The 27,514-nt window shown below is 39.1% G+C and overlaps 1 protein-coding gene across 7 annotated transcripts in view; it reads right to left on the reverse strand.

The window, feature by feature from the left end:
• Positions 1-27,514, reverse strand: part of mipol1 (mirror-image polydactyly 1) — a 263,763-nt gene that overhangs the window by 15,171 nt on the left and 221,078 nt on the right. For 6 of the 7 annotated variants that reach the window (XM_069916780.1, XM_069916781.1, XM_069916784.1 and 3 more), the window contains one exon: positions 11,702-11,932. The exons of the other annotated variant lie outside the window; for it this stretch is intronic. In XM_069916780.1, coding sequence (XP_069772881.1) covers positions 11,702-11,932 — 231 coding nt within the window. The remainder of the gene's footprint in view (positions 1-11,701; positions 11,933-27,514) is intronic. 7 annotated transcript variants of the gene reach the window in all.

Below are 27,514 nucleotides of genomic sequence, written 5' to 3' on the forward strand. Positions count from 1 at the left end.
AAAGGAGATCAGATGGCTTGTAGTCAAAATCACATAAAATGGTAGAGACTGAAGTGGCTATTTAGAAATGCACACCTGACTTCTGGTTTCCCCTCTCAAAACATAACATTATTTCTGGAAATGTCACCAGGCTGTCCTGCATGAATCCAGTGAGCTGTGATTCTCTTCCATCATCAAGTGAGCACAAGAGACTCACAACAAGCCCTGTTGATTTCGGTACAATTGCAATAATCAATTCTTGCACTGTTAGCCCTCAGGTTGTAGCTTAAATGTTAGGGAAAAGACAGTATGATAAAAGAGTTCAGATGAGTTCAGATGACTTCAAAGCTTTTGCAATAAAACACAGATCTGTCATGTTTACTGAAAGATAGGGCTTATTGTCAGATAAAAACTAATTTATGTTATATCTACTTATTCTCTCAGTTTATTTAGACTTGCAAGGTGGTCATAGCCTGAACAGAAAATAAAACATTCTGTTGCTTAACCAAGTGCTTACTGAGGAGACCTTGCAGCAGTGATCGAGAACTTTGAGGGTTGGGGACCCTGCTGCTTCTTTCCTGGTTACCTGGTACCCAAAACAAAAATTGCCAGCTCTCCAGAGATTTTTAAAAAAATAACAAATGCTATTTCTTCACGGATGATCCCTTGTGAATATCAAAGTTATTTTGAGCACAGAAGATGACAAATTTTGGTATTTCCTTTATCTTTTAGACAATGTAAGTTCTTTAACACCCTTAAGTACCCTTCTATTACAATTCTGGTAGAATATTGTTTCTTCTTGAATGGGGATTAATCCATAACAGCAAAGGAAAAGCATCATCATCACATAGTTGTAATGGACTGGCCTGGGGTAAAGGAAACACAAGTTCCAATCCTGCTCAAATAAAACAATGGCATCTGTAAATTATTTTCACCAACCATCTGGTTCACGAACGAACTGCCACAGGGCTAAGGAATGGAATGGGGTGGAATTTGTTGAATAGGTCCATAAACAGTTTTATCAAACAATATATAAATGGCCCTACTGGAGAGGGAGCAATGCTGGATCCCCATTTTAGAAATGAGGCAGGGCAAGTGGCTGAAGTTTCAGCTGAGTGAGGAGCCTTGGGACCAGCGACCATAATTCGAATCGTTTTTAAATAGTCATGCAAAAGATAGGAATGTCCAGAACTTGAATACTAAATTGAGGCAAAGCTAATTTCAATGGAACTAGACAGGAATTTGCAAATGTTGATTGGCATGTTGGAGGCTTTTGAACGTGAGAGAGTGAGAGTTTAGACACAACATGTACTGTTACGGTGAAGGGCAAGACTGCCAGGATTAGAGTTGTTATGGACCCTGGATAATTTTATTTTCAGACGAGGGACCGGACTGAACCTACGGTGAGTGAGGATTATGCGTTGCTGTGAAGAGCTGAAACAGCGCTGGGAAAACTGACAGCTGCAGAAGCGCGAGAGCCACATGCTGGAAGCCGGTGGGCTTGCAAAGAGCGCACCCACTGTTATCAACCTCTCTCCACCAATTGGGAGAGCTGAAGGCACGCGCTGGGGCAGTTGAAGAACCCAGCATGCTGAGTTTTGAACAGGTTGGTCGGTTAGTCAGTTGGTCGGAGGACAGTCAGTCAGATGGTGGGTCTGTGTATGCATGCTCACCCAGCAGCTTCAGAGGCTGAATTACTTTGTTCACGGTTGCTAGCATTGCTGTCCGTAACTGTCTGTCAGTGTGCTCATTCAGTAACTTCAGTGGGAGAAAGGAGACTGAGCTACTTTGTCTGCAGGTGCCAGCACTGTTGTCCTGTCAGCAGTTTGCACCACTCTGATACCCAGAGCGTGTGCATGTGACCGATCTGGGCTTCCCCAGTCCCCTTCCAAAAGGAGGACTTCATGTGACAGGAGTCACTTGATGACCCAAGACAGGATGTTTAGAGCGGAAGACTTAAGTGACCTTCTGTCACACGTTCACTCTAAAGTGGGCTTCAGAGGGGTAAACCTCATGTAGTTTATTAGGGGGTCACTGGGTGAAAATTCCTGTGTGACGAAGTCAAAGGTGGTTGTTGCCACATTCGAAACTCAGGAAAGACCTAAGTCTACAGTTATCATACATCTACAATGATCACAGCCAACTGTCTCCACATCCAACTAAAAGAACAGCTTGTAACCAAACTAAGAATCCCAACCTGGAGACCAGACTCTGCGAATTGTTCCTTTTTGACTGATGGACTTGACATGACTGACTTGAGGTTTTGTTTTGGGAGTTTTCTTTTGGGGCATTTTGAGCTTGGACTGTAATGGTGTGGGGTTCTCCCCCCCCAACCCCCTGACCACAAACACCTCATAAATATCAGTTGTTAATGTAGATCTGCCATAAAGGCTTGTGTTTGGGCATTAAGTTTATTGAGGTAATTTTATTATTGTTAATTTGTTAATAAATTTTGTGTTATTCCTGCTGGTTGATGAGGGGTATCGAAATTCTGTTCATGATAAAGGAAGCAGATGTCAGGGAAAGGCCACTGGGATCAAGCTAATCCCTTGAGAATAAGGGGCAAGAACTGGAGGACACAGATTAAGGCTGAAAGGGGAATCATTTAAAGGGGTAACATTTTTCTGCAGAGAGTGGAATGAACTGCCAGCTGTAGTGGCGAATTGGGCTTGATTTCGACATTTAAAAAAATTGGATAGGTACAGGGATGGGAGGGGTATTTTTTTACATTATTGTTGTAAGATGGTTCACAACATGAATGTTCGCTCTGTGATGCTGCCACAAAACACCAAATTTCGTGACTTGTTCATGACAATAAATTCTGATTCTGAAGGGCTGTGGTCTGGATGCAGGTCAATGGGACTAGGCAGAATAATAGTTTGGCATAGATTAGATGGACTAAAGGGCCTGTTTCTGTACTGCAGTGTTCTGTGCTTCTATGAATATTGGAGAATATTCAACAGGGAAATCAGGAGGGCAAAAAGAGGACAACTAGATCGTTTTGGCAGAAAAGGTAAAGGAGCGTCCTAAGAGATTCTGCAAGTATGTTAAGAGTAAATGGAAACTAGAGAGAGATTACATTAGCCCTTTTATCAATTAGTGTGGTCATCTGTGAATGGAGACACAAAAGATGGGCAAGCCCTTAAATGAATAGTTCTCATCTGTATTTACCATGGTGCAGGTCATAAACTAGGAAGTTCAGAGAAATGAACAGCAGTATCTTGAATCATTTCCACATTTTAAAAAAAGGAGGTGCTGCTGTTCTTAAAGGATATTGGGGTGGATAGATCCCAGGGGGCCTGACTAAATTAAAGTCCATCTGCCATTTCTTGGCCTACTGAATCAGTTGATTAAGATTCTTCAATGTCCACTATAACACCAATTTTGGTGTCATCTCTAAAATTACCAACCATCCCAACTAACGTCTAATCCAGAATATTAATATAAATGATGAAAAACAATGGGCCCAGCACTGTCCTCTGAATGACACCACTTATCAGAAGACTCCAGTTTGAAAAACAGCTCTCCACCACAACCCAGTCTTCTACTATCAACCCAATTCTGTATTCAATTAGCAAAGGTCTCCCTGGATCCACATGTGATCTAATCTTCTGGATAAATATATCACTTGGAAACTTGTCTTGTTGAAAACACACAGAAATGCTGGAGGAACTCGGCCGGTCTCATAACATCCATAGGAGGTAAAGATATATTGCCTCCAACCAGCCTTGTGTATATTCTGATGCTTTCCTGTTGTTTGCTTATTCCTTGAAGGATGACTCAGGTCCAAAATGTCAGTAATATATCTTTACCTCCTATGGACACTGCGAGACCGGCTGAGCTCCTCCAACACTTCTATGCATTTTTACTACAATCACAGTGCCTGCAGATTTTTGTGTTTTACAACCTTGTCTGATTGCCAAGCTAAATGATGTCACTAACCTGAACATGGAGCAGAAATGATTAATGAGGCTGTTACGGGGACTGGAGGGGTTGTTATCAGGACAGTCTGGGAAGGCTTTTCCCCCTGAAGCCTAGGAGTAGCTGAGAGGTGTACTTGTATAAGTATAGAAAATCATGAGGGGCATAGATAAGGTCAGTCTTTCTCTGAGGGTAGAGGAGTTAAAACTAGAGGGCATAGATTTAAGGTGACAGAGGAAAGAATTAATGGGAACATGAGAGGCAATATTTTCACATAGAGGATGATGGGTACATGGAATGAGCAGCCAGAGGAAGTGATAGAGATGAGTACAATTACAATGTTTAAAAGATGTTTAGACAGGTATAAGGATAGGGTTGGTGTAGAGGGATATGGGCCAAACGTAAACAAATGGGACTAGTTCAGACAAGTTAGTTGGCATGGACAAATTGGGCCGAAGGGCCTGTTTTTGTGTTGTATGATTATGTCACTAAGGAAGGAAATCTGCTATCCTCAGGAGATTTGATCAAATGTCATTTGAATCTCTTAGTAACATGACAGATTCTCACCTATATGATGAAATGATCCACCACACCACTCAGTTCAGAGGTAATTAGGAATGGGAAATAAAAGGGACCTCATCTCAAAAATAAAACACAACTATTCTTACTTCTGATTTGACCATCTTCCTTGCAAAGTTCAGGGAGAGAGCGGAATATTCAATGAATGATATACATTTTTGTTAAAAAAGATGTTGCATTCAAATGTAATTACCCTTACAATACAATTTTCAGCCATTTACTGCATCCTGCACTTGGGAGAACAGTGAAATGGTAAGACTAGTTCTCCCATGCTAAATAAACTGAAAGACAATATCCTAGCAATCTGACCAAAAGATACCTCAAAAGTACCAAAACCAACAAATGATGCAGAAATGGTTAATTAGAAGTGAGAGTAGTTGTTAATTTAACTGCGATATATCAGTAGAGAATTTTTTTTCCTGTGTAAGTCGGAACAACTCCCCTATAGTAATGGAACATGTTTACCTTTAGACGATGACTAAGAAAGGAACTGACAGTTCTCTACCATAGTCAATGCAGTCTTAAAATTTAATGCAAAGTGATAATCCAATCTGATCTTCTGGTTATTGTTGGATTCACCAGTTAAAACAATGGCAGATCACAGACTTTGCATCTGATCCCTCAGTTTTTGCCAAGGTTGACTAGTATGAGAACCCTGACTTCATTCAAAGTTGTGCAAACTTTCAAAGGGAGAACTCAGGATCCAGCACCCAAGGCTCACTTACTCTATGAAGCCTGCTCTACCCTGTGAAATTCTTCTTGGACCTAGCCATCCATAGAATCAGTGTAACATGTGATGCATCAGTTAGCACAGCTCCAAGAATCTAACTTCAATCCTGACTGTGGATACTGTCTGTCCGGAGATTGCCATTTTCAGTAACCATGTATACATCTTCCAGATGCTTCAGATTTTCTCACATATCCCAAAGATGTGTTTGTAGGTCAGTTAGCTCTTTTAAATTACTCATGAGTCTAGGAAGTGGCAAAATGATTAAAGGCAAAGTTAGTTGGCAGAGCAGAAGGAATAAGGCATTACAAGGCAATAAGACCAGAGAGCTTTGAAGTCATGTGATCGCCTTGCTGGGTGCCAAAGCATCCTCATTCTGTGTCATATTATATGGCTGGTGGAGGGTCAACTCAGTCAGCAATCTGTATCAAAAAAAAGTTTGTGGGGAGTAGAGCATAACACTCGCCAAGTTCAGATAATGAGAGGTCTTTGCTGACATCCTCACTATTTGTGGGAAGCTATAATTTTCTAGAAAGCTAAAATATGTTGCAGGGCATCTTATCCTCACTGTTTGCCATTGCCCTTTCATCCAAACTACTTCTGGTGGATGGTGATGAGATCAGCTAATGAGACATTCTCCTTTCAACACCATGGCAAAATAGAAACTTTGTAATTTCTTCTAGAATTCCAGAATTCACTCCACAAAGTTTCTTCAGGATGAATGTTCCACAGTAAAATATTCCTGCCAGTCTTTGTTGATACTGGCAACAGACACATCTCTTAACACTTTGTTAATTACCCTTGGTGCAAAGGGAGATGAAGTCTCGTGAATTTGGCTCTTCAACACTGTTGCTCCAATTTACCAATTACTTTAATTACCTCCTTGCTGCACCACTGCTTGTACTTTGACATGTTCCTAAATGGTGTTAGAAATTACAGCCACTGTCTGATAGAAATGCTCCGCATCAAAAAATGAACTTTCCAAATGGATAGGAATTTCCTTTTAAGCACAAACGTTGCTAGATATTGCAGATTAATTTTGGGCTGCTGTGTTTATTAATATAGAGATGATTCATTCTTTTACCCTCAGCCCCACCACCCTGAAATTTCTGATTCCTTTGACTTTTTGACATTGTAAGGACAACGGAAGAAAAATCCTACTTCCTCTGAATTATTTATTTAATACAGTTTTCTAAAGAGTGAGAAATTGATGAGTATTTCCTAATGTGTTTTACCTAAAATAAACCAGGTTTTCAAGAAATATTTGTCAGAACGGTGAATTACAAGAGAAAAGTCTCAAACTTTTATTAGATACTTGGAGTTAAGACGCCAGGACCATCAAACAGCAATGACTGACTTGGGCTGGGGATGTGAATTGAAATGATGTTCACAAATTATATTGAACAAGGCTCTGGAGCTCCTTACTCTTAGGATACCTTACTAATATTTACATGATCTGCTGGAACATTAAAAAACCTCAGTTTAAGTCTCATACATGCAAAAATTAACTTGTATTTTCAAAGTGCCGTTCATCTTCATCACATCATTAAACATGATTGTACTTAAATGATGATCTGCTGACAAGAATCTTAAAAAAGCTCAAAGCAATTGTTTAAGTGGCATGAAAAATAAATAAAAGATCTTCAAGAGCAATTTACAGCTTCTCATCATTTGACAATTTGGCAATCTTACAGTACTATAACACCGTATTAGAAATAAAACACAAAGGCCTGTAGACACTTGAGCCCTTCATCAAAGTATGGAAAAATGTCAGCAGGCACCCGAACAAAATGGTAGGTACTATCCCACCAAGATTATCCATAAATTGGATGAACAACACTTGATTTTCCATCTGACACTGTCCAACTGGACAGCATTAATATTGACTTCTCTGGTTTCAGTTTACACACTCTTCATTTTCCCTCCCTCTCTCTCCACAGAGCCATCCTTCCTCCCCCCGCATGCTGCTGTGCCCTCCCTCCCTCCCTTATCCACTTATTAACTCCTGCCTGTGGAACTGTGCTCCTCCCCGTCCCCTCTCCCTCCCCCCCATGATTTGGGCCTGTCTAAATGCATCTTTAATATTACTATTGTTGCTGTTGCTGGTAGGGTGCAACAGGTACCTATCACTCTCTAAAGCCGCTTTCAGGTGGAATAGCTGGGAGAATGCGGCTCCGGAGCCGGCTGTGGGTGTGTGTGTGAAGCGACATTCAGGTGGCAGCGATGAAGGCGCTGTTCTGGCACCTGAAAGGTCCGCCGCGGCAAGAGGTGCCGCGGAGCAAACGCCAGCTCCTGTCGACTGTGGCCGTAGTCCTGCCCACTATCAGGTGCCTAGGGGGAGCGCTCGGAAGTGGAGAATACACCTACCTGAGGAAGGTTGGGTAAGTACTCCTCAGGTCAGGGTTCTCCGCTTTCAGGTGGCCTCCCAACAGCTGCATTCGGGTATTTTAGGTGGCTTTACGTTGGGGTATTCTGGCCACCAAGTAAGAGCCTTGCAAATTTCCTTTAAAATTTCCCCCTCCTCCTATGCTGTCTAGTGTTTCTCACTTACATCAGAGAAAAAGGCTGACCATCTACCTATGTCTCTCATAATTTCATACACTTCTATCAAATCACTCCTCAGGGTCCAATGCTCCAGTAAGAAATTTGTCCAATATCTCCTCATCTCTAATAAAGTTAACATTTTGGTGATAAGCAGAGCAGCATACTCCAAAAATAGCCTAACAAAAGTTTCATAGAGCTCCCATCTTTTATACTCAATGTCACAAGAAAGGTAAGTATGCTGTTTGCTTTCTTTAACACCCAATCTACTTGAGTTGTCACCTTCAGGGAATTGATGACTTGCACCTCAAGATCCCTTTATACTTCAATGCTCCCAAGGATCCTGATTGATATTTACATAGAGCAGTACAGCAAAGATGTCTGCGCTAAACATGATTCTAAAGTAAATGAAATCTCTTCTGTCTGAACATAATTCATTCCCAAACTCCATTCCCTGCATATCCATGTGTCTGTCTGGAAGCCTTTTAAACACTACTAATGTGTCTACTTCCACCACTACTCCTGGCAACCTATCGCAGGCACCAACTACTCTCTGTGTAAAAAAAAACACTTGCCCTGCACATCACTTGAACTTGCTCCTTGCTCCTTCAATGCATGTTGCCATTTTACCCTGGGAAAAAGATTCTGAATATCTACCCTAACTCTACCTTACATAATTTTATAAAGATCTATCAGGTCTCCCCTCAGCCTCTGATGCCAGAGAAAACAACGCAAGTTTGTCCAACCTCTCATTAAAGCTCATACTCTCTAATACATCCTTCCTGCGATGGTGCAACCAGAAATGCACACAGTACAACGTTATGCAGCTGCACTTAATTCCCTGCCCGATGAAAGCATACATACGATAGGCTTTCTGTACCACCTTATTTATCTGCATGTCCACTTTCAGGAAACTCTGAACTTGGACCCCAGATCCCTCTGTACATCAATGCTGATAAGGGTCCTGGCATTAACTGTGTACTTACCATTTGCATTTGACTTTGCAAACTGTCAAATGCAAAGTTAAACTCCATATTCTATTTCTCTGCCCATATCTGCAATTGTCATACATCTTGCAGTATCCTTTGATACCCTTTACACTGTCCATAATTTCACTAATCTTTGTGTCATCTAAAACTTACTTTATCATCCTCCTACTTTTTCAATAACTGGTCACAAACTTCCAGATTGAATAATACCCTCCACCTACCTTTTGTCTTCTATTACGAATCCAAACTATCAATTCACCTTGGATCCCACCTCTGGATTAACACATCATAAGAGACCTTGCCAAGTGCAGAGTCCAGGTTGACAATATGCATTGCCCTGCCCTTACCAACCACCTTTGACTCCTCTCTATAAAAACCCAATTAAGTTTGTAAGTCGTGATCTTATTGCACAAAGCCAAAGCCATCCAAATCTATAAAATCCTATCCCTTAATATTCCCTTTGAAAAACTTGCCTGGCACTGATATGAGGCTCAACAGCCTAGAATTTCCTGGATTATCCCTATTTTACTTGTAAAAATGTACAATATGACTATTCTCCAGTCCTTTAGGACATCGCCTATTGCTGGTGAGTTTACAAAGATTTTTGTCAAGGCTCCAGCAATCTTCTCAGTATATATCCCATTGGGTCATGGGGACCGATCTACCTAATACTCTTCAAAAGACGTAGCACCTTCTCTTTATTGATCTCAAAACACCAGAACACATTAGCATTATAAGACATAGGAGCAGAAATAGGCTATTAAGACCATTGAGTTTACCCCTCCATTTAATCATGAGTGATCCATTTTCCCCACACAGCCCCACTGCTCAGCCTTCTCCACATAACCTTTGATGTCCTGGCTAATCAAAATCCTATCAATCTCTGTCATAAATACACACAATGATCTGACCTCCACCACTGCCTGTGGCAAAACATTCCACAGATTTACCACCCTCTGGGTGAAAAAATTCCTACTCATTTCTGTTCTAAGCGGACACCCTTCAATCCTGAAGTTGTGCCCTCTTATCTTAGACTCCCCACTATGGGAAACAATCTTCCTAAATCTATCCTGTCCAAGTCATTCAACATTTGAAATATTCATTCTCCAAAATTCCAATGAATACATGTCAAGAGCTGTCAAACGTACCTTGTGTGATAACCTTTTCATTCTAGAAATCATCCTGGTGAACCTCCTTTGAACCCTCTCCAACGTCAGCTCATCTTTTTTAAAAATAAGGAGTCCAAAATTGCTCGTAATTCTCCAAGTGAGGTCTCACCAGAGTCTTATCAAGCCTCAACATTACATCTTGCTCTTGTATTCCATTCCTCTCAAAATGAATGGCAGCATTGCATTTGCCTTCTTCACCACCATCTTAACAAGTAAGTTTACCTTCAGGCTATCTTGCATAAGAACTCCCAGGTCCCTTTGCATCTGGGTATTTTCAATTTTCTGCCCATTTAAAAAAGTTTATCCATTTACTTTTTTCTACCAAATGACATGCACTTTCTGACATTATATTTCATTTGCCACTTCTCTGCCCATTCTTCTAATCTAAGTTCCTCTGCAGCCTCAGAGTTTCCACTACACTACCTGCTCCTCCACCTACCTTCATATAATCTGCAAACTTGGCCATTATCAAAATCATTATTATACAACATTCCCCAGACTGCTCTCACTATCCTCCATGTTCTTCTTCTTGGCGAATACCAATGCCAAGTGCTCATTTAGTAGCTAAATAACTGTATTACTTTATTTTAATTATTATTATTAAATTACCATATACTTCCCTCTTACATTTGATCTCCCAAAGTACTACACCCCCGGATTAAACTCCATGTGCATTTCTCCACCTGTATTCATATTTTGTTGAATCCTCTCACAAGCTTCCTCACATTGGCCAATTTTTGTGTTGCATGAAAACATATTAATCAGCCATCTATATTTTTGTCCAAATCATTTTGAAATATCTATATCTCCATCTATATAGCTATATCTCTATTTCTCTCTCATATCTATCTATCTATATATATTTGTGTGTGTGTGTGTGGTACATCAGTGACCACAGTCAGAATAACACCCCTCTGATTATTTTAGTGAAACTGATTTTGAATCTAATCCACCAAATCTCTATGGACGCCATTTGCCTTTACTAAAGTCTACAAATACAACATCCAATCGCTTACCCTCATCAAGCATTTTCATTACCTCCTTAAATCAACTCAATCAAGCTTTTAAGACATGATGCCCCACACAAAGCTGTGCTGACTGTCGCCAACAAGTCCATTCTTTTCCAGATGTGAGTAAATCTTAACCCTAAAAATTCTCTCCAGTAATTTCATTACTACTGATGAAGGCTCATTAGCATATAATTTCTTAGTTTGTCTCCTTTGCCCTTCTTAAACAAAAGAACCTTTGGCTCCTCTCCATTCCACAGGGACTTTGCCTGTGGTTATCGAGAATTCAATCATCTCTGTCAAAGCCCCAGCAAACTCTTTTCTCTAACCTGGATACATGCAATCAGGTCTTTGGGACTGCTCCAAAGGACCCACACTACTTCCTTCTTGATATTAATATGCCTGAGTATATCTACACGCCCATCCTGATCTTACTATCCTCCAATATCCTGTCTATTTCCTCCGGCTCAAGGTATAAATTCAATTTTTTTGTTCTTGAATGGTCCTTTCCTTTCCCTTGCTACTCTTTTGTTTTTAATCAATGTATAAAATGCCTTGGAGTTCTCCTTAATCCTATTTGCCCAAGGGCATTTCATGGCCATTTCAGTCCTCCTGATTACCTGTTTAAATTCATTAAGTACTATAACTTCATCAATTAGAAAATATGTACTATTATTAAATAATTAGAATATTCATATTTTTTAATCCTGTGCTGTCCAAGATCAAATAGAGACCTGAAGGATTAAATAAGTGCATCTTCAACTTTTATAAGACGGCTAAAGTACTTACTTCTGAACTTTTTCAATTAATTCATTTTTTGCCTTCAATGTTTGTTGCAGATTAATTGCCATCTCTGCCTTTTCTGCCATGGCTAATTGTAACTGGCTCGCAAGATCTTCGTTTTGGTGGTTTGAGGTTGATATAATGCCTTGACTGGCCCGTAAAGCATTGTCATAAGTGCCCAAGGTAAAGTTGAATTGATCTGTGAGAGTGGCCTCTTGAGATAATGACTTGTATAAGCTGAAAGAATAGGAGCATAGATAAAAATATATATTTTCTCTGTGAAATGCAACAAACGATTTACATCTACTGAAAATGTTATACAGAACAGAACACAGTGCATAGAAATCTAAATATTTAAATTGTTAAGTGATCTCTTTTGGAAGAATTAAATATGAAACAGTATGTACTGCAAGATGGTTGTAGTGAGCTTTGCTCAATGTAATTAATGGTAGCTAAATGGGAATTTTAAACAACTTAAGCTTTTTTTCACTTGGATACTGGTTGAAATGTCTCATACTTATCTGCTACTAAAGTAGAAATTGTATTTTGAATACATTTTAGTTTTCATTTCTTGTAACACATTAAATCTTCAGATAAGGATTACCATGGGATGTGCAATAAATCTCATCTTTCTCTATAGTTTAAGTCTGTTGCAGGACAGCAAAAGACATGACTGAAAGATACCACAAGTTTTGTTAATGCTCATATCCTGCACTACTCTGCTGAAATAAAAACAGAAACTACTGGAGATACTCCAGCAGGTCAAGCAGGATCTGAGGAGAGAGATTGTGCTTATATTTCAGACAGACAACCTTTCATCAGAACTAGGAGAACCCAGAAATTATGCACTTTTTAAGATGCAGTAAAATTAACAAGATCAAAAGGGTGGAGACCATAGAGTGATTAAATGACATTAGAATGACCCCAGATAGTGATATCAGCTGAGAGGGTGGTGAAGGCTTGCTACTCTCTGCAGGCTTGTCTGGATTTGTAAATAGAGGAAACTGAATGTTAGAGGAAAGATCTGAAAATCAATGCTAAAATTGTGAGAAAAAGAATGGTGCAGTTGGTGAAAATCAGAAATAAAACCATTTCAGGGTGCATTCTGTGATGAGAGAGAATGTGAATTAACTCAGCATGTTGATAATCTTTCATCAAAACTGGTCAGTTCTGGTGAAGAGAATGTTCATAATCTATTGGACCACTCAGTCATTTCCTGAAGTTCATGATCAGACAGTTTTAATAACCTGACCTTATCTAGCATAATTAAGACCGGAGATTGGTATTGCTAGATCTATAACCTTAATCTAAGTGTGCTTTTCCTACTATTGTATGTGTTGCTACTTCATCTTGATATACTTGGGGTGAGGGGGGGAAGAGGAAGATAATGACAATTAGACTTGTGATTTCCCAAAACATAAGGAGAACATGATGTAAATTGCAATTTAAAAAAAGAGCAGCCAGAATGGCAAGACAGTTACAGAACAAGAAAATAACACATTAAAAGAACATCACATTATTCTAAATTTTCTCACTTAATTATAATGCCATTATAGTTGTGACGCCAACAAGAATGTACCCTGTCACTAACTAATTGAATAATTTTGGCAGACTCCCTGGTTTCCACCGATGAATAGTAAAAGTTACAGAATGGCTGAATTAAAACTAAATTTGCAGTGCCGAGGTTGTGAGTGGCTTGTATAACCATTTATTTATTTTTGGATTTCTTTCAAAGTTCCATATTTCACCTACCCACCTACCTGCATATGTATTTCCATTTTACAATATGTATATTGTACTTTAGGAATAGACTGCTAAATCAAAGGATGTACAACAATCATTTCTATCTGTTCAGGTGGCATATGGCCACTTGGTGGAACACTTGGTGGTGGCATATTTGAAAATTCATACTCGGCATGTGCAAAGGTGAAAATTCACATAGAAAACAGTGCAAACATTGAGTATGCCCTGCAACTGTCCTTCTGCTAACTCAACCACAAGCACATATTGACAATGGCTGCCAAGGTCATTTCAGCTCCCAACTCTTATGTCACAGGTTCATTCCACGCTTCCAGGGGAACATGAGACAATCTGCAGTACATCAGTGTATCAAAGTAGTTAATATATTGTGTACCAATGCCACCAAAAACGTTCTTTGTAGATAAGTGGCAAAAAATACTTTTGTCCCCCAAACCAGATCCTCAAAATGTCACCAAAATTAAACAGGAATGGCCTTCACCAACCTGAATATTTGGCTTTTTTTAAAAAAAGTACCCCATTCATACTGTTTTATGATTTTACAACTGGATAAGAGAAAGAATAACAGGTAGATCAAATGTCAGTAGAGCCTGACTGTCCACACCTATGATAACACAAGGCAGGGTCACTTTTTATGAATTGGCTGCACAGAATTTGAGCCTTCTAAGAATCAACTACAGTTCCCTCCATAATGATTGGGATAAAAACATGTTTTCTTTATTTTCCCCTGTGCTCCATAGTTTTAAATTTATAATCAAATAATTCACATGTCATTAAAGTGCACATTCCAGATTTTATTTAAGGTTATTTGTATACATTTTGGTTTGACCGTGTAGAAATTACAACTCTTTTTATACATGGTCCCCTCATTTCAGGGCAACATAATTTTTGGGATATGGCAATGGTATGCACATTAAAGTAGTCATGTTTCATACTTTGTTGAATATCCCTTGCATGCAATGACTGCTTGAAGTCTATGATTCATAGACATCACCAGGCTATCCACTGCAGCTATCCATGGCTCCTGTTTATTTCAGGGGTTTGTCCCCTTAGGTTTTCTATTCAGAATATGGAAAATATGCTCAGTTGGATTTAGATCGGGTGAGTGACTTGGCCATTCAAGAATCTTTCAGTTTCTAGCTTTGAAAAACTAATTTGTTGCTTAAACAGTAAGTTTTGATATCATTGTCTTCCCGTCAAATGAAGCACCGTCCAATGAGTTTGGAGGCATTTGTTTGAACCTGAGCAGATAAGATGTTTCTGTATACATCAGGATTCATTTTGCTACTGTCATCAGCAGTTACATCATCAATGAAGATAAATATGCCAGCACCTGTTGCAGCCACACATGACCAGGCCATAACAAACCCACCACCATGTTTCAGATAAAGTGGTCTGCTTTGGATCTTGTGTAGCTAATTTACACCTCCACACTTTGCTTGCCATCACCCTGATACAGGTTAATCTTGGTCTCATCTGTCCACAAGATATTTTTTCCAGAATTCTGCAGGGTCTTTTAAATACTTCTAAGCAAACTATAATCTGGCCATCTTGATTCTGTGGCTAACTAATGGTTTGCATCTTGAAGTGTCGCCTCTGTATTTCTGTTCATGAAGTCTTCTGTGCACAATAGCCATTGATACATCACCCTTGCCTCCTGAAGAGTATTTTTGATCTGTCTGGCAGGCATTCAGAGATTTTTCTTCATTATGATGAGAATTATTCTGTCATCAACAATGGAGGTCTTCCTTGGCCTTCCAGCATCTTTGTGATTACTGAGCTCATCAGTATGCTTTTTCTTCTTAATGATGTTCCAAACATTTGATTTGGATAATCCTAAGGTTTGGGCGATATCTCTTACCGTTTTTATTCTTGTTTTTCAGCATCAAAATGGCTTCTTTGACTTTCATTGACACACAATTCTGAGTCCTCATGTTCAAAAATGGTAACTAAAACTCCAAAGGTGATCAAAGACTTAGAAGCGAGCCTAGCTCTCTCATACCTGCACCAACAAAGCAATTAAACATACCTGAGTAATCGCAAACATCTGTGAAGCTAAATATCCCAAACATTCTTCTTTCTTTGGCTTGGCTTCGCGGACGAAGATTTATGGAGGGGTATGTCCACGTCTGCTGCAGGCTCGTTGGTGACTAACAAGTCCGATGCGGGACAGGCAGGCACGGTTGCAGTGGTTGCAAGGGAACATTATGGTGCTCTGAAATAGGGGAACTACTTATAAAAAGTGTTGTAATTTGTACATGGTCAAACCAAAAAACTTTGAATAAAATGTGGAATGTGTACTTTAATCACATGTGAATTGTTTGATTAAAAATTTAAAACTGTGAAGCATAGGGGCAAATAAAGGAGAAAAAAAAGGGCTTTGTTCCAAACATTATGGAGTGCACTGTATAAAACTGTTCTATTAGCTGACAACACACATGCAACTACATTGTGGTTTGTGGCCTGAACGATGGCTGTTAAATTGATGAGTATCTACCACCAAAGGTTTTGGCAATGAAAGACATATTTGACTATTACTCATGTTTTGATTGGATGCCACATTTCCCCCAGCCAAAGACTTCCTTCTTTTTGTGCTGGCTCTGCTATGAGAGCCATCACTGAAGAGGGCAGTTCACCTCTGTTCCCTTAGTGACCTAACATAGCTGCACTGGAATTCAGGACTGTTCATATAATGCTGCAGCTGATCAAGAGTGTCAGATCCCAAGATCCTCTGCTTTCTTTACTGAGATTCTTGCAACCAAGAAAATACAAAAGGAAAAGATCAAAATTATTTTAATGTACCAAATTTGCAGAATGAATCAATTTAATTTCCTTGTCAAATGAACTTTGGATACATAACATATATGGGTGTAATAAACTTAACCCTTTTTGCCATGGGTGTTGAATCATTCTAATTCCAATTGGCAGCTGTACATTTTCTGATGCTGTTTATGGGACACATGTTTTGCTTAATCCCATTGAATATACCTTCTAGCAAACAACTGCTGGAGGAATGCAACAGGTCAAGTACCATTTGTGGGGAAAAGGAGTTGTCAATGTTTTGGGTGAGACCCTTGATCAGACTGAAAGACGGCCTGCATAAAGAGGAGAGGGAGAAGTGAGATAGGGATGAGAAGGTGATAGGACTGGAGAGGTGAAGGATGACTGAACAATAGAGCCATGTTGTTGGAGGGGTTGGCGAAGGTGGAAACTGCTGCTGGAGGATGGGAACACGAAGATTAGCAGTGCTGGAATTTGAAAAGAAAGGGAGCTGATAATGGGAATGGTTAGCGGGGTGATGAAGGGCAGATGGAAACAAATGGGGAGAGAATCTGGAGGGCAAGAACATTAGAATGGCAAATTCAATAACGAATAAGAGCTATCAAGGAAAAAATCCTGAACAAAACAAGGAACATGGCAACATTTTGTTGAAGTTATTTTAGGGAAAAAGTTGATGGAGATAACAGAGTAGATCAGGTGGCTACTAGTCCAGCAGTCCACAGGACCTGTCAAGATGCAAATGTGATTTCATTTAAAAGTACATCTCTGTGGTCCTTTTCTTGGACAATAATAGAATCTCTAAGAACTATTGCCTGGACAGATGTTGCCATTAGGTTCTGTCCTTCATTTTTCCTGTATTGGTTACAATCAAACTTGGCTGTCAACACTATCAGAAGAACAACTCTCCATTGCAGTTAGCTTGTCCAGTCTTCTCCTTGGTGATCAGTTGATCAGATGAAGAAGTCACCCTTAGCTGCATCTGTTGTTTCCATGATACGACTGGATGCGTTGATGGCAATGGTGCACTGAATCCCTGTTAGAGTGAATCATTCATTCTACAAAAAGATTTGCTGACATGCTAGACTAGTTAATCTTTAATGTAAAGCTCACTCCATGAGGATGATGTTCCTCTTCTGGTTTGTATCTCCATAAGAAAGAGTAACCATTGCCTTGTTTATTTATCTGACCATTTTTTGCCTGTTGTATCATACTCAGGGCAGTGTGTTTGACATCAAAGCATCTGAGTTCCTGAGCGATGAATGTGGAAGGGTATTTAGTTTCATCATTATTGGGATTGTCCACAAGGGTCCTGGCATGAGATGCCCTGAGCATCATATGTAGAGTGGATTCAAGACAAAGGAGTTCAAGATGGCTGCAAATGGACATTAGTGGAGAAGTACTGATGGGCACACACCATTGCCTTCCGTGTGCCAGCACAGCCTTAGGGCAATTAGGGAAGAACAAGTCCTCAAACATGGGAATAAACACATGGACTAATGGGACAGTAGTTATCCCTGCTCTCTAAATATATTTTTCAGATATTGACTACCATTGTCAAGTACATCAATGCATTTGATATCACCAAAAGTATCTGCACGAAATGTTCTAAATCCAATGGAAGAATTGAAAGCAAGTGTCAACATCCTCTCCCAGATAAACATCCCCATTCAAAACAATCACAAGCTGTCTGTGATCACGTGAGATTTCCTTAGGTGTACCTGTTTCTTTTCACATCCCAAAGATATTCTGGATGGTAGGTTAATTGGTAGGTGAAAATTATCCATAGTGTAGATAGTTGAAGGAGAATTGAGCAACATGGAGAAAACAAGAAAGAAAATACAAGGTAAAATTTGTGGAATGGGATTGATCTGAGTGCTCAAGCTAAACGGTTTAATTTTATTCATAAACTGATGTGAGAAATGAGAAATTGAGGTTCTCTTAACACGTAGTTAGTCACTCTGGACAGGGGACAGTATTGGCCTATTTGACACCTGAGATTCAAAACAATCAATTCCAAAGACCTGTCATAGGAAGAGATTATAAATTGGATGGAAGAAAAGATTAAAGAACATGCTCAAAGCCTGCTTGAAAAAAAAATTTAAAATGCTCACCAGCTTCTGGAAATCCCTGGTCCAAGGCTTCTCAAAAGGAAGAAACTTGAGTCCATGCACAAGGAATACAGAGAGTTCTGCATAAAGAGTGGAAGTGAACCCTTTCAAAAATGATCCATCTGCTCATTTGGAAAAGATTGTGCTTCCTAAATTAACCTCATCAGTCAGTTCAGAATCTATAGCTGTAGAATGAAAATAAGTCATTCGCAATCACCTGTGTGTTCTTGTACATGAATCTCTGGAAGTTAATATTCAGGTATGACAAGCAATAAGAAAGGCAAACAGTATGTTGGCCTTTATTGCATAAGGGTTTAGGTACAAGAGTAAAGACTGCAATTATATAGAGCCCTGGTGAGACCACACTTGGAATACTGTGTTCAAATTTGATCTCCCTACCTAAGAAAGGATATATACCTGCAATTGAAGAAGGTCAACAAAGGTTCACCAGATTGATTTCCAGAAAACAGAGCATAGAGGAGGGTAGGTGGTATTGAAGAGAGTTTAAGTAGACTGGGCTTGTATTCATTTGAGATTACAAAAGCCAGCTCATTGAAATGTACAGATTTTTAACAGGGCTTGAGGAACAACACCTGATTTTCAATGTGGGCACTCTCCAGCCAAATGGCATTATCATAGACATCTGGTTTCTGCTAATTGCTCTCCTCTTCCCCCTCCCTCCTTCCCTTCCCAGTTCTCCTCCATCATCTAGCCATCCCTCTTCCCCTTGATCACTGCTGTCCCCTCCCTCCCTTCTCCTCCTGCTTTTGTGACCACCCCTCCCCTATTCCTTCATTTGGACACCTGCCGACATTTTTCCATGCCTTGTTGAAGGGCTGAGACGTTGGTAATGTATTTTTACCTTCACTGTTTGACCTGCTGAGTTTCTCCAGCTTTGTTTTTATTTTTTCCTCCTCATTTAGTCCTACTTGCCCATATTAAGCCCAAACCCCTTTAAGCTCTTCCTAGCCACAGGAATAATATTTCATGTGGCTGAGGTTTCTCAACCAGCAGTCATAACCCCAAAATAAGGGACCAGCCATTCAGGACTAAGATAAGTAGGTTAAGTTCTCTATTTAAGATGGCTGGATGGATGTGGTGGCTCAGTTGTTGAGTGTATTCAAGAAATAAACAGATTTTTTGAATATTGGAAGAAGAAAAAGATACGGAACAACAATCTCCAGCCTTTGATCCCATTGAATAAGAGTGTGGGCACAAGAGACTGAATGATCTACTAGTGATTCTATTTCTTATGTTCTTAAGATGGTACTCAAACAAAGTATAATGTACCATCAATGCATTTCAATAGAAAGCTCAGGAAGAAAGAAGTGGCATAAATGAGGAGCTGCGTGATGAATATAGCGGTTAGTAAAGTGCCTTTGTACCTTCTCCCCATGCCTATGTGGATTTTCTCCAGGAACTCCAGCCTCTTATATTCCAAAGACACAGAGGGTTAGTAAATTAACTGGTCACAGGAGTGCATTTGGGCTCGTGGGCCAGAAGGGCCTGCCACCATGCTGTATCTCTAAACTTAAAAAAATACAATAAATTGGACAGCAATACTTGTATATCTAAGTTTAATCACATTGGACTTGTTTGAAGTTTCAGAATAAGTTGGCATAATTGCAGCCATAAGTCTTTGTTATGTTTTGTTATTTTGGCAGCATTTGGGCATATTAGTGCTTCTCTACAATGCCAAATTAATGTGGAATTCTTACTTTTAAAGGCATTGCTTACTGAAAAAGAATGTTGTTGATAACCAAAGAGCAAGCAAGCTATTCTTAATGCATTTATTTCTCTCTTTCTTTCCTGAAGGAATGAAGATACTGGGTAGCATTAGCAGCTGTGGCATGTTTCTTAAATACGGTGTCAATCGAATAATCTCAGCTTCTTATTCAAATATCAAGATGGGAATCACCTTGTGTCTTCACTTGATTTCCCCATAAAGCACAATTTCCAGTGGAGATCAAAGTACTGGGATTAGGACAGATATCTTAGCCAGGTTTTCTCCTACTTAACCTAGAAGATCAACTGCACTGCTCCCATTATTTGATATATGTGGAGATCAGTCAATATTGCAAACCAAGTCTCAGCTGTGATTTTTCTCCTCATTTGAACTGGCTGCTGGGAATCACTGTCAAGGCTCTTTATGTGGCTGTTTCTAATAGCTGCTAGTATCTAAAGAATTTTATTTGGTCTGTTACAATCACATGGAGAGGAAAAGTGTAAAAGAAGGGAATTTAACCAAAAGCACAAGGCTTTAACAGTTCAAATTACTCAGAACTACATTTAACCATTAGGCTATTTGATTTGTAAGGATCAGTCTGAATACAAAACTAATTAAGAAGATTAACAGAAGTTAGTTTTCTATTGAATAAGTTTGACATGGCAGAATATGACTCTGGTGTGAAGCTAAATGATGCCTAATGTGGTCAGAATCAGAATTTATTGTCATGACATCACAAAATTCATTATTTTATGGCAGCATTACAGGTGCAAATATTCATTACCTGCACAAATATTAAAAAAGCTATAAATTACATTAAAAATAAATTAGTGCAAAAAGATGAGAAAGTGAAATAGTGTCTGTGGGTAATTGTCCATTCAGGGATTTCCGAATCACCTTTTTAAAAACTTATAACAAGATATTGGCTACCATTGATACTCTAAAAACACAATGCTTCAATAGAATATTTTTGCATTCCATTAGTCCAATAGCTATAGCATAGGTACAGCATTAAATATTTATTTTAAATAGTTCCTATATAAATGTTCCTAATTTATTTTGCTGAACACATTAATCATTCTCAAAAACATAAATTCATCAAAGTTTATTTTTACCCTTGGCACCATAGAGTATTTGCTGATAACATCTTCCAAAATTCTAAATTACAAATATAATTTATGTTATTTCCTGTTGGCTTCTCATCAATGATGCTTACCTACACATAGCACATTCCACCTTGTTTCTACATTAACATACAAATGCAGTATCAGTGTGTGATCAGTGCTGGTTATTGGAAGACCACAGTCAGAAAGAATTGGAAAAGTCTCCTTCTCATTGATGATTAACACAGGTGCACTCAAGGATGCATGCTTAGCCCATTACTCTACTCACAATACACCTATGACTGTGTGGCTAGGCACCAATTTAAATGCCATCTACCAATATGCCAATGACACCACAGTCATCGGCAGAATCTCAGACGACAATGAGGTAGGGTACAGGAGGAAGATAGATCACCAGGTTGAGTGGTGCAGTTGCAATAACTTTGTATTCAACATTAGCAAAACCAAGGAGCTGATTGTGGGCTTCAGGAAGGGGAAATTATGAGAACATGAACCAGTCCTCATCAAGGGGTCAGCAGTGGAAAGGGTTAAGAGCTTCAAGCTCCTGGGTGTCAATATCTCTGACGAACTGTCCTGGGGCCTCCATGCTGATGCAATCATGAAGAAGGCTCGTCAGCAGCTATACTTCTTGAGGAGTTTGAGGTATGTCACCAAAGACCCTTGCAAGCTTCTACAAGTATACCATGGAGAGCATTCTCAGTGTTGCAACACTGCCTGGTATGGAGGTGCCAAAGCAAAGAACAAAAATAAAACTACAGAGAGTTGTGAACTTGGCTTGCATCAATCATCACAGGCATCAGTTTCCACTCCATCGAGGACATCTACAAAAGGTGGTGTTTTAAGAAAGCAGCTTCTATATCCAAGGTCTCTCTCCCCCACCCCTCACCCGCCACCAACCATCCAGAACATGCCCTCTTCACCATTGGGAAGGAGGTACAGGAGCCTGAGGATGAACAGCTGTACAAGGACAGCTTCTTCCCCTCTGCCATCAGATATCTGAATGGACAATGATCCACAGACACTACCCCACTTTCATTTATTTTTGCACAAATTTATTTATTTTAATTGTAATTTTATAGCAATATTTCCACTGTGATGCTACAAGTTAACAAATTTTGTGAATGTTCATGACAATAAATTCTGAATTAAATGTAATCATGAATAATGTGACATATCAATGGTGATGAGAACACTATCTCCAGAAAGTGGAGTAATTATTTATCTATTTGCCTATTTATTTCTTCAATTAAAAACATGTACAATTTTTGCATGTAAGCAAAATGATTATGAACTGTTTTACTTTCATCAAAAGTTCTCAAGCATAATTGTGCCTCCTTCTAACTTTATCATCACATTCCAGTTTGAAAACCTGCCTTAAATAGTCTTTGAAGCAAACTAAATGCATTTCAACTGATCAGTAACACTCAAAGTTACTGATTAACATTATTCATCTGATAGCTAATCAATGGCCCTGCACAAAAAACAAGATTCCACATTGAACTTACCCCACTCTTACAATCAATGACTTGACAAATATTTACTCACAACAAAGGTGTTTTAACTCTTATCAAGCTGTGCATATAAAAGGAATTAAAAAAAATCTCTTAACAAATAGTAAGCATCTATGCCATATACGGAATTGAATGTTTTCTGCTTCCCCTCACTCTTCTCTGGGCCAATGCTGCAGTTTTCACACTGCTTATCTTTTAAAGGCTGTACTTCAATTTCTACACACACCAGTGACTGTTATTATAAAGGCGAAGATATGTTATTCCAAATTATTTTCATGTGGACAGCACTCCAAAAATGTCTGTCACTCAGTTTTTCATTTGAAAAGGAGAACCAATTTCTGAAGAATATTGTTCTCTCTTGCACGACTTCATCATAGAGCCTACTCCTTTGACCAAGAAATCAATCTAGTGAGGCTATCTTCCCCCCAAATTTTGCATGATAACAGGCCCTACTGGCCCACAAGCCCGTGCTGCTTAAATACACCAATTAACCTACAAACCCCATATGTTTTTGGAGGGTTGGAGGAAACCAGAGTACTCAGAAGAAACACATGCAAACACATTTTATTACACATCCTCGAAGGCACAATGGCTCCTTCCTTAAAATGGGAGAACTAAAACCAGATATGGATCTCCAGCTTGATTTCAATAACATCTTGTAATATTATGGCATGAGTTCCTTATTCTTGTACTCCATTCCCCTTGTAATAAAATCAATTGGGGTGGAGAGCAAATTGGTGTTTTTTTTAAACATACCAAGGTCACCCCCATCTCTACAAGGAAAATAATTACTCATTCAAGTTTCAGAATCATATCAGGCCCAGCTTGTCCATGCTGAAAAACATGTCACACTCCCACACTCACATGTCTGTCCATGGCCTTATGTACTATCCCACCAAGACCACCCGCAAATTTTCAATCTGGGCACTCTCCAGCCAAATGGCATTAACATCGACTTATCTGGTTTCTGCTAATTGCTCTCCTCTTCCCCCTCCCTCCTTCCCTTCCCAGTTCTCCTTCATCATCTAGCCATCCCTCCTCCCCTTGATCGTTGCTATCCCCTCTCTCCCTTCTCCACCTATCACCTCCTGCTTTTGTGACCACCCCTCCCCCTACTCCTTTGTTTGGATGCCTGCTGACATTTTTCCATGCCTTGATGAAGGGCTGAGATGTTGGTAATGTATTTTTACCTTTGCTCTATAAAAGACACTGTTTGACCTGCTGAGTTTTTCCAGCTTTGTTTTTATTTTTTCCTCCTCATTTAGTCCTACTTGCCCATATTAAGCCCATACCCCTTTAAGCTCCTCCTAGCCACACAGCGATGCGTTTCTTAAAGGAAGCTAATGTACCTGCCTCTATTTGGCAGCTCATTCAAATGCCCACCACCCTTTGAGTAAAGAAGTGTCTTCTCATGCCCCTACCAAATCCCATCCCTCTACCTTATAGTTGTGCCCTCTCAACTTAGATTCTTATACTCCAGGAAACAGACTGTCATTATTAACCTTAACTATACCCCTCAAAATTTTATAAACTTCAGAGATCCCCTCTGAATTTCCTAAGCTCTAAGGAAAACAGGCCTAGTTTTTCCAGTCTCTCACAATAACTCAACTTCCCTAATCCTGGCAACAACTTTGTAAACCTCTTCTTGGAGGTTCTAATAGCTCAGTGGTTAGAGCATTGGTCTTGTAAACCAGGGGTCATGAGTTCATTCCTCTCTGGGGCCTTATTTCTGTGAGAGGCGCTGAACAAAGTAGCGAAGCTCTGTCTTCTTTTCGGTAGAGAAATTTAAAGAATTTCATGTATGTTACATTCTAAATATAGTATTTTATGACAATGATGAAACCTTTACCCTTTCCAACTTTATAATATCCTTCTTGTGTCTAAATGACTAGGAACTGCTCATAATATTCCAGGTGTGACCTCACCAATGTCTTGTACCAATTCAACATGATGTCCCCACACTTGTATTCAATACCCTGACCAATGAAGACAAGTACCCCAAATTTCTCTCCATTGTCAACCTATACTGCCATTTTTAAAGAGCCATGTAGCTGCACCCTAGATCCCTCTGCTTCATAATAATGTTTAGGGAACCGTCATTAACAGCACTTCACTCTTTTCCAAGATAAACTACATCTGCCATTCCTTAGCCTCGTTTACCATCTAATCTCAATTCAATTGTAAACACAGATAACTCTTTTCACTTCCACTATAGCATATATTTTTGTGTGATCCACAAACTTAGTCATGATAACCTTGTATCCCTTGAATGCTCTAATATCCAAAAATATATTGATCTCTTACCTTTAATTGTCTCCTTACACATGAGCAGATTAAAAACAGACAGTTCCTTAGTTAGGTTCACAAAGTTTTGCTCTTAAAAAGTTTCAAAAGGATTCTAACAACACATCCTTCTTCCAAATACTTGATATTTAAATTGACCAGTCACTATGAAGATTAACGTCACTCATGATCACAGCATTAAAAGGTAAGAAGCCCTCATTATTTCTTGATTGATCTCTTTAACAGTAAAGCTAACTTCAAATCAATAGGCTACATCCACCAGTGCTTCCTGTCCATTATTCTTCACCTTCATCCAATTCGATTCTACCTCCTGATCATAAGAGCCATGATCCTTCTTAAAATCATAATATCATCCATAATCAGAATTACCCAGACTTCTTCTCCATTCTTCCTATCTAAAACACAGTGTATCCAAGGATATTTAATTTCTAGCATGAATCACGTTGTGCAGGTGCCCAGGACTGACTCAGTCTCTGCTGACAATATTCATCTGAACCCTCTCTCACACAATCTAGTTTAAAACCTTAGCTGTGGTCCAAGTTACTTGATATGTCAGAAGGGAAAAAAGATGCAACTTTGGGCCTCCAGTATTTTTAGTGATTTGTATTAGCTTTGGGCAGGAAGTTCTTGATGAATTTGCCTATTCGCCTTTTGCAAATCATGCACTTTGATACTCAGAGCCTATAATGCATCTTCATGCTCTGCCATCACTCACCATTTAGACACAGTGCTTCATTTAAAAAAAAATTCTTGTCAAAAGGATAATTTCACATTTCCATCAAAATATTCCATTTGTCAGATCTTTGTCCATTCACTTAATTTATCTGCATCCATTTGGGATCATTTTATGTCCTTGTTTTATCATCCAACCCACCTTAGTCAGTATAAATTACACAAAGACACAAGAAAATTATAGAGAGTAGGTCAAAAAAAGGCCTCTCAAACCTGCCCCACTATTCAACATAATCATTGCTGATCATACTGGCTTCAACTATCTCTTCTCCTGTGCCAGTTCCCCATAATTCGCAATTCCCCGATCTTTCAAATGCAGTAAAACACCCGATATCTGACACCTGTGGCGATTGGTAGATGCTGGATAAGTGAATTTTCCAGTTGCTTGAGATTGCATGTTGAATGATTGACGAACTGAGTACTAAGGGGCGCCAATTTTAAACTTTCATATTTTTAACCTGTTTATTTTCTCTTTTTTTGCCAGTTGCTTGAATTCTGGAAATGGGATTTTACTGTATATATCCATTTCCATCTGAAATATATCCAATTATCTGGCCTTTGTCATCTTTGAGCGAAGAGAATTTCAGAGATACTTGGAGCAGAAATTTCCACGTACCTCAAGTTTTACATGACTGACCCTTTATTATACAGCTATGCCTCCCTGCTTATCACTTTCCCACTCATGAAAATTATACATTTGGTTCATCATCCACATCATTGATATAAATTGTAAGAAGTTGAGGCTACAGCACCAATTCCTGTGGCACATCATTTGCTACATCGTTCCAACTAAAAAAAGATCCATTTATGTTTACTTGCATCTCCGAAACAGCTGAACTAATTTCTCATGGATTCGCCAAGTCCAAATCTTTTTGAAAGGGTGAAAAACATCATGATTCTTGGGCTGCAGCAACGTGCATTGGCCTCAGATTACAAAGCATCCAAACATCTTTAGAAACATGCATTATTTTATTCTGGAGCTGGTTAAGGCACACAAAAGGCATCATCCAGGTAGCAGAGTATAGGTTGAGTCACTAAAAAAAGGGCTTATTTTATTTAGGAACTACATTGTGATTTTAATAAGACCTCATCCTGCTATGCATAATTATTTGCACATTGTGCCACACAGCCTGTATTTGAAGAGAATGGAGTAAATGAGTGAGTTTGTTGCAGAATATTCCAATGTTTGTGCCATCAATTTCAACCCTGACTTGGGAGAGGCTGGAATCAAACTGGAAGACTATTCTTCATTCTTAACAAATGCGTTGAGTAAAATGTGTTAGCATTCCCATGAGAATGCATGGGGATGTACTCTGATAACATCTGAAAGCTCTCAAAAAAATCCACCAACAAGTCAGTTAAGTTATTGTTTTTATAAATTGGTCACCAGGTTTCATACATTGTTACTGTGACTACTAACAACATATTGATATTTTACAGGCTGCAATATAAATTTAAATTCACCATCTTTATGTGGCCTTTGTTTTCTATTACTATTTAAGTTAAAATTTTAAAAAATCAATCCACATTAGTGCCAAAATATGCCTGACCAGATTTGTGCAAGTAACCCCATAAAATTCACATAACTTGACAATACCTTCATCATTTATTTTTAAAAGATTCACCTTTACTATAAAGGAACATATAAATGACTGATTAAACCTGCTCTGCAAGGTTTAATACAACCAAATTAATCAAATACTTCTAAATATGTCCAACATTTTATACATGCTGCCCTACCTACCAATGAACTCCTGACCCAAATTAACGAGGCT

The sequence above is a fragment of the Narcine bancroftii genome, chromosome 2 (assembly GCF_036971445.1).
Source record: "Narcine bancroftii isolate sNarBan1 chromosome 2, sNarBan1.hap1, whole genome shotgun sequence".
Lineage (NCBI taxonomy): Eukaryota > Metazoa > Chordata > Chondrichthyes > Torpediniformes > Narcinidae > Narcine > Narcine bancroftii.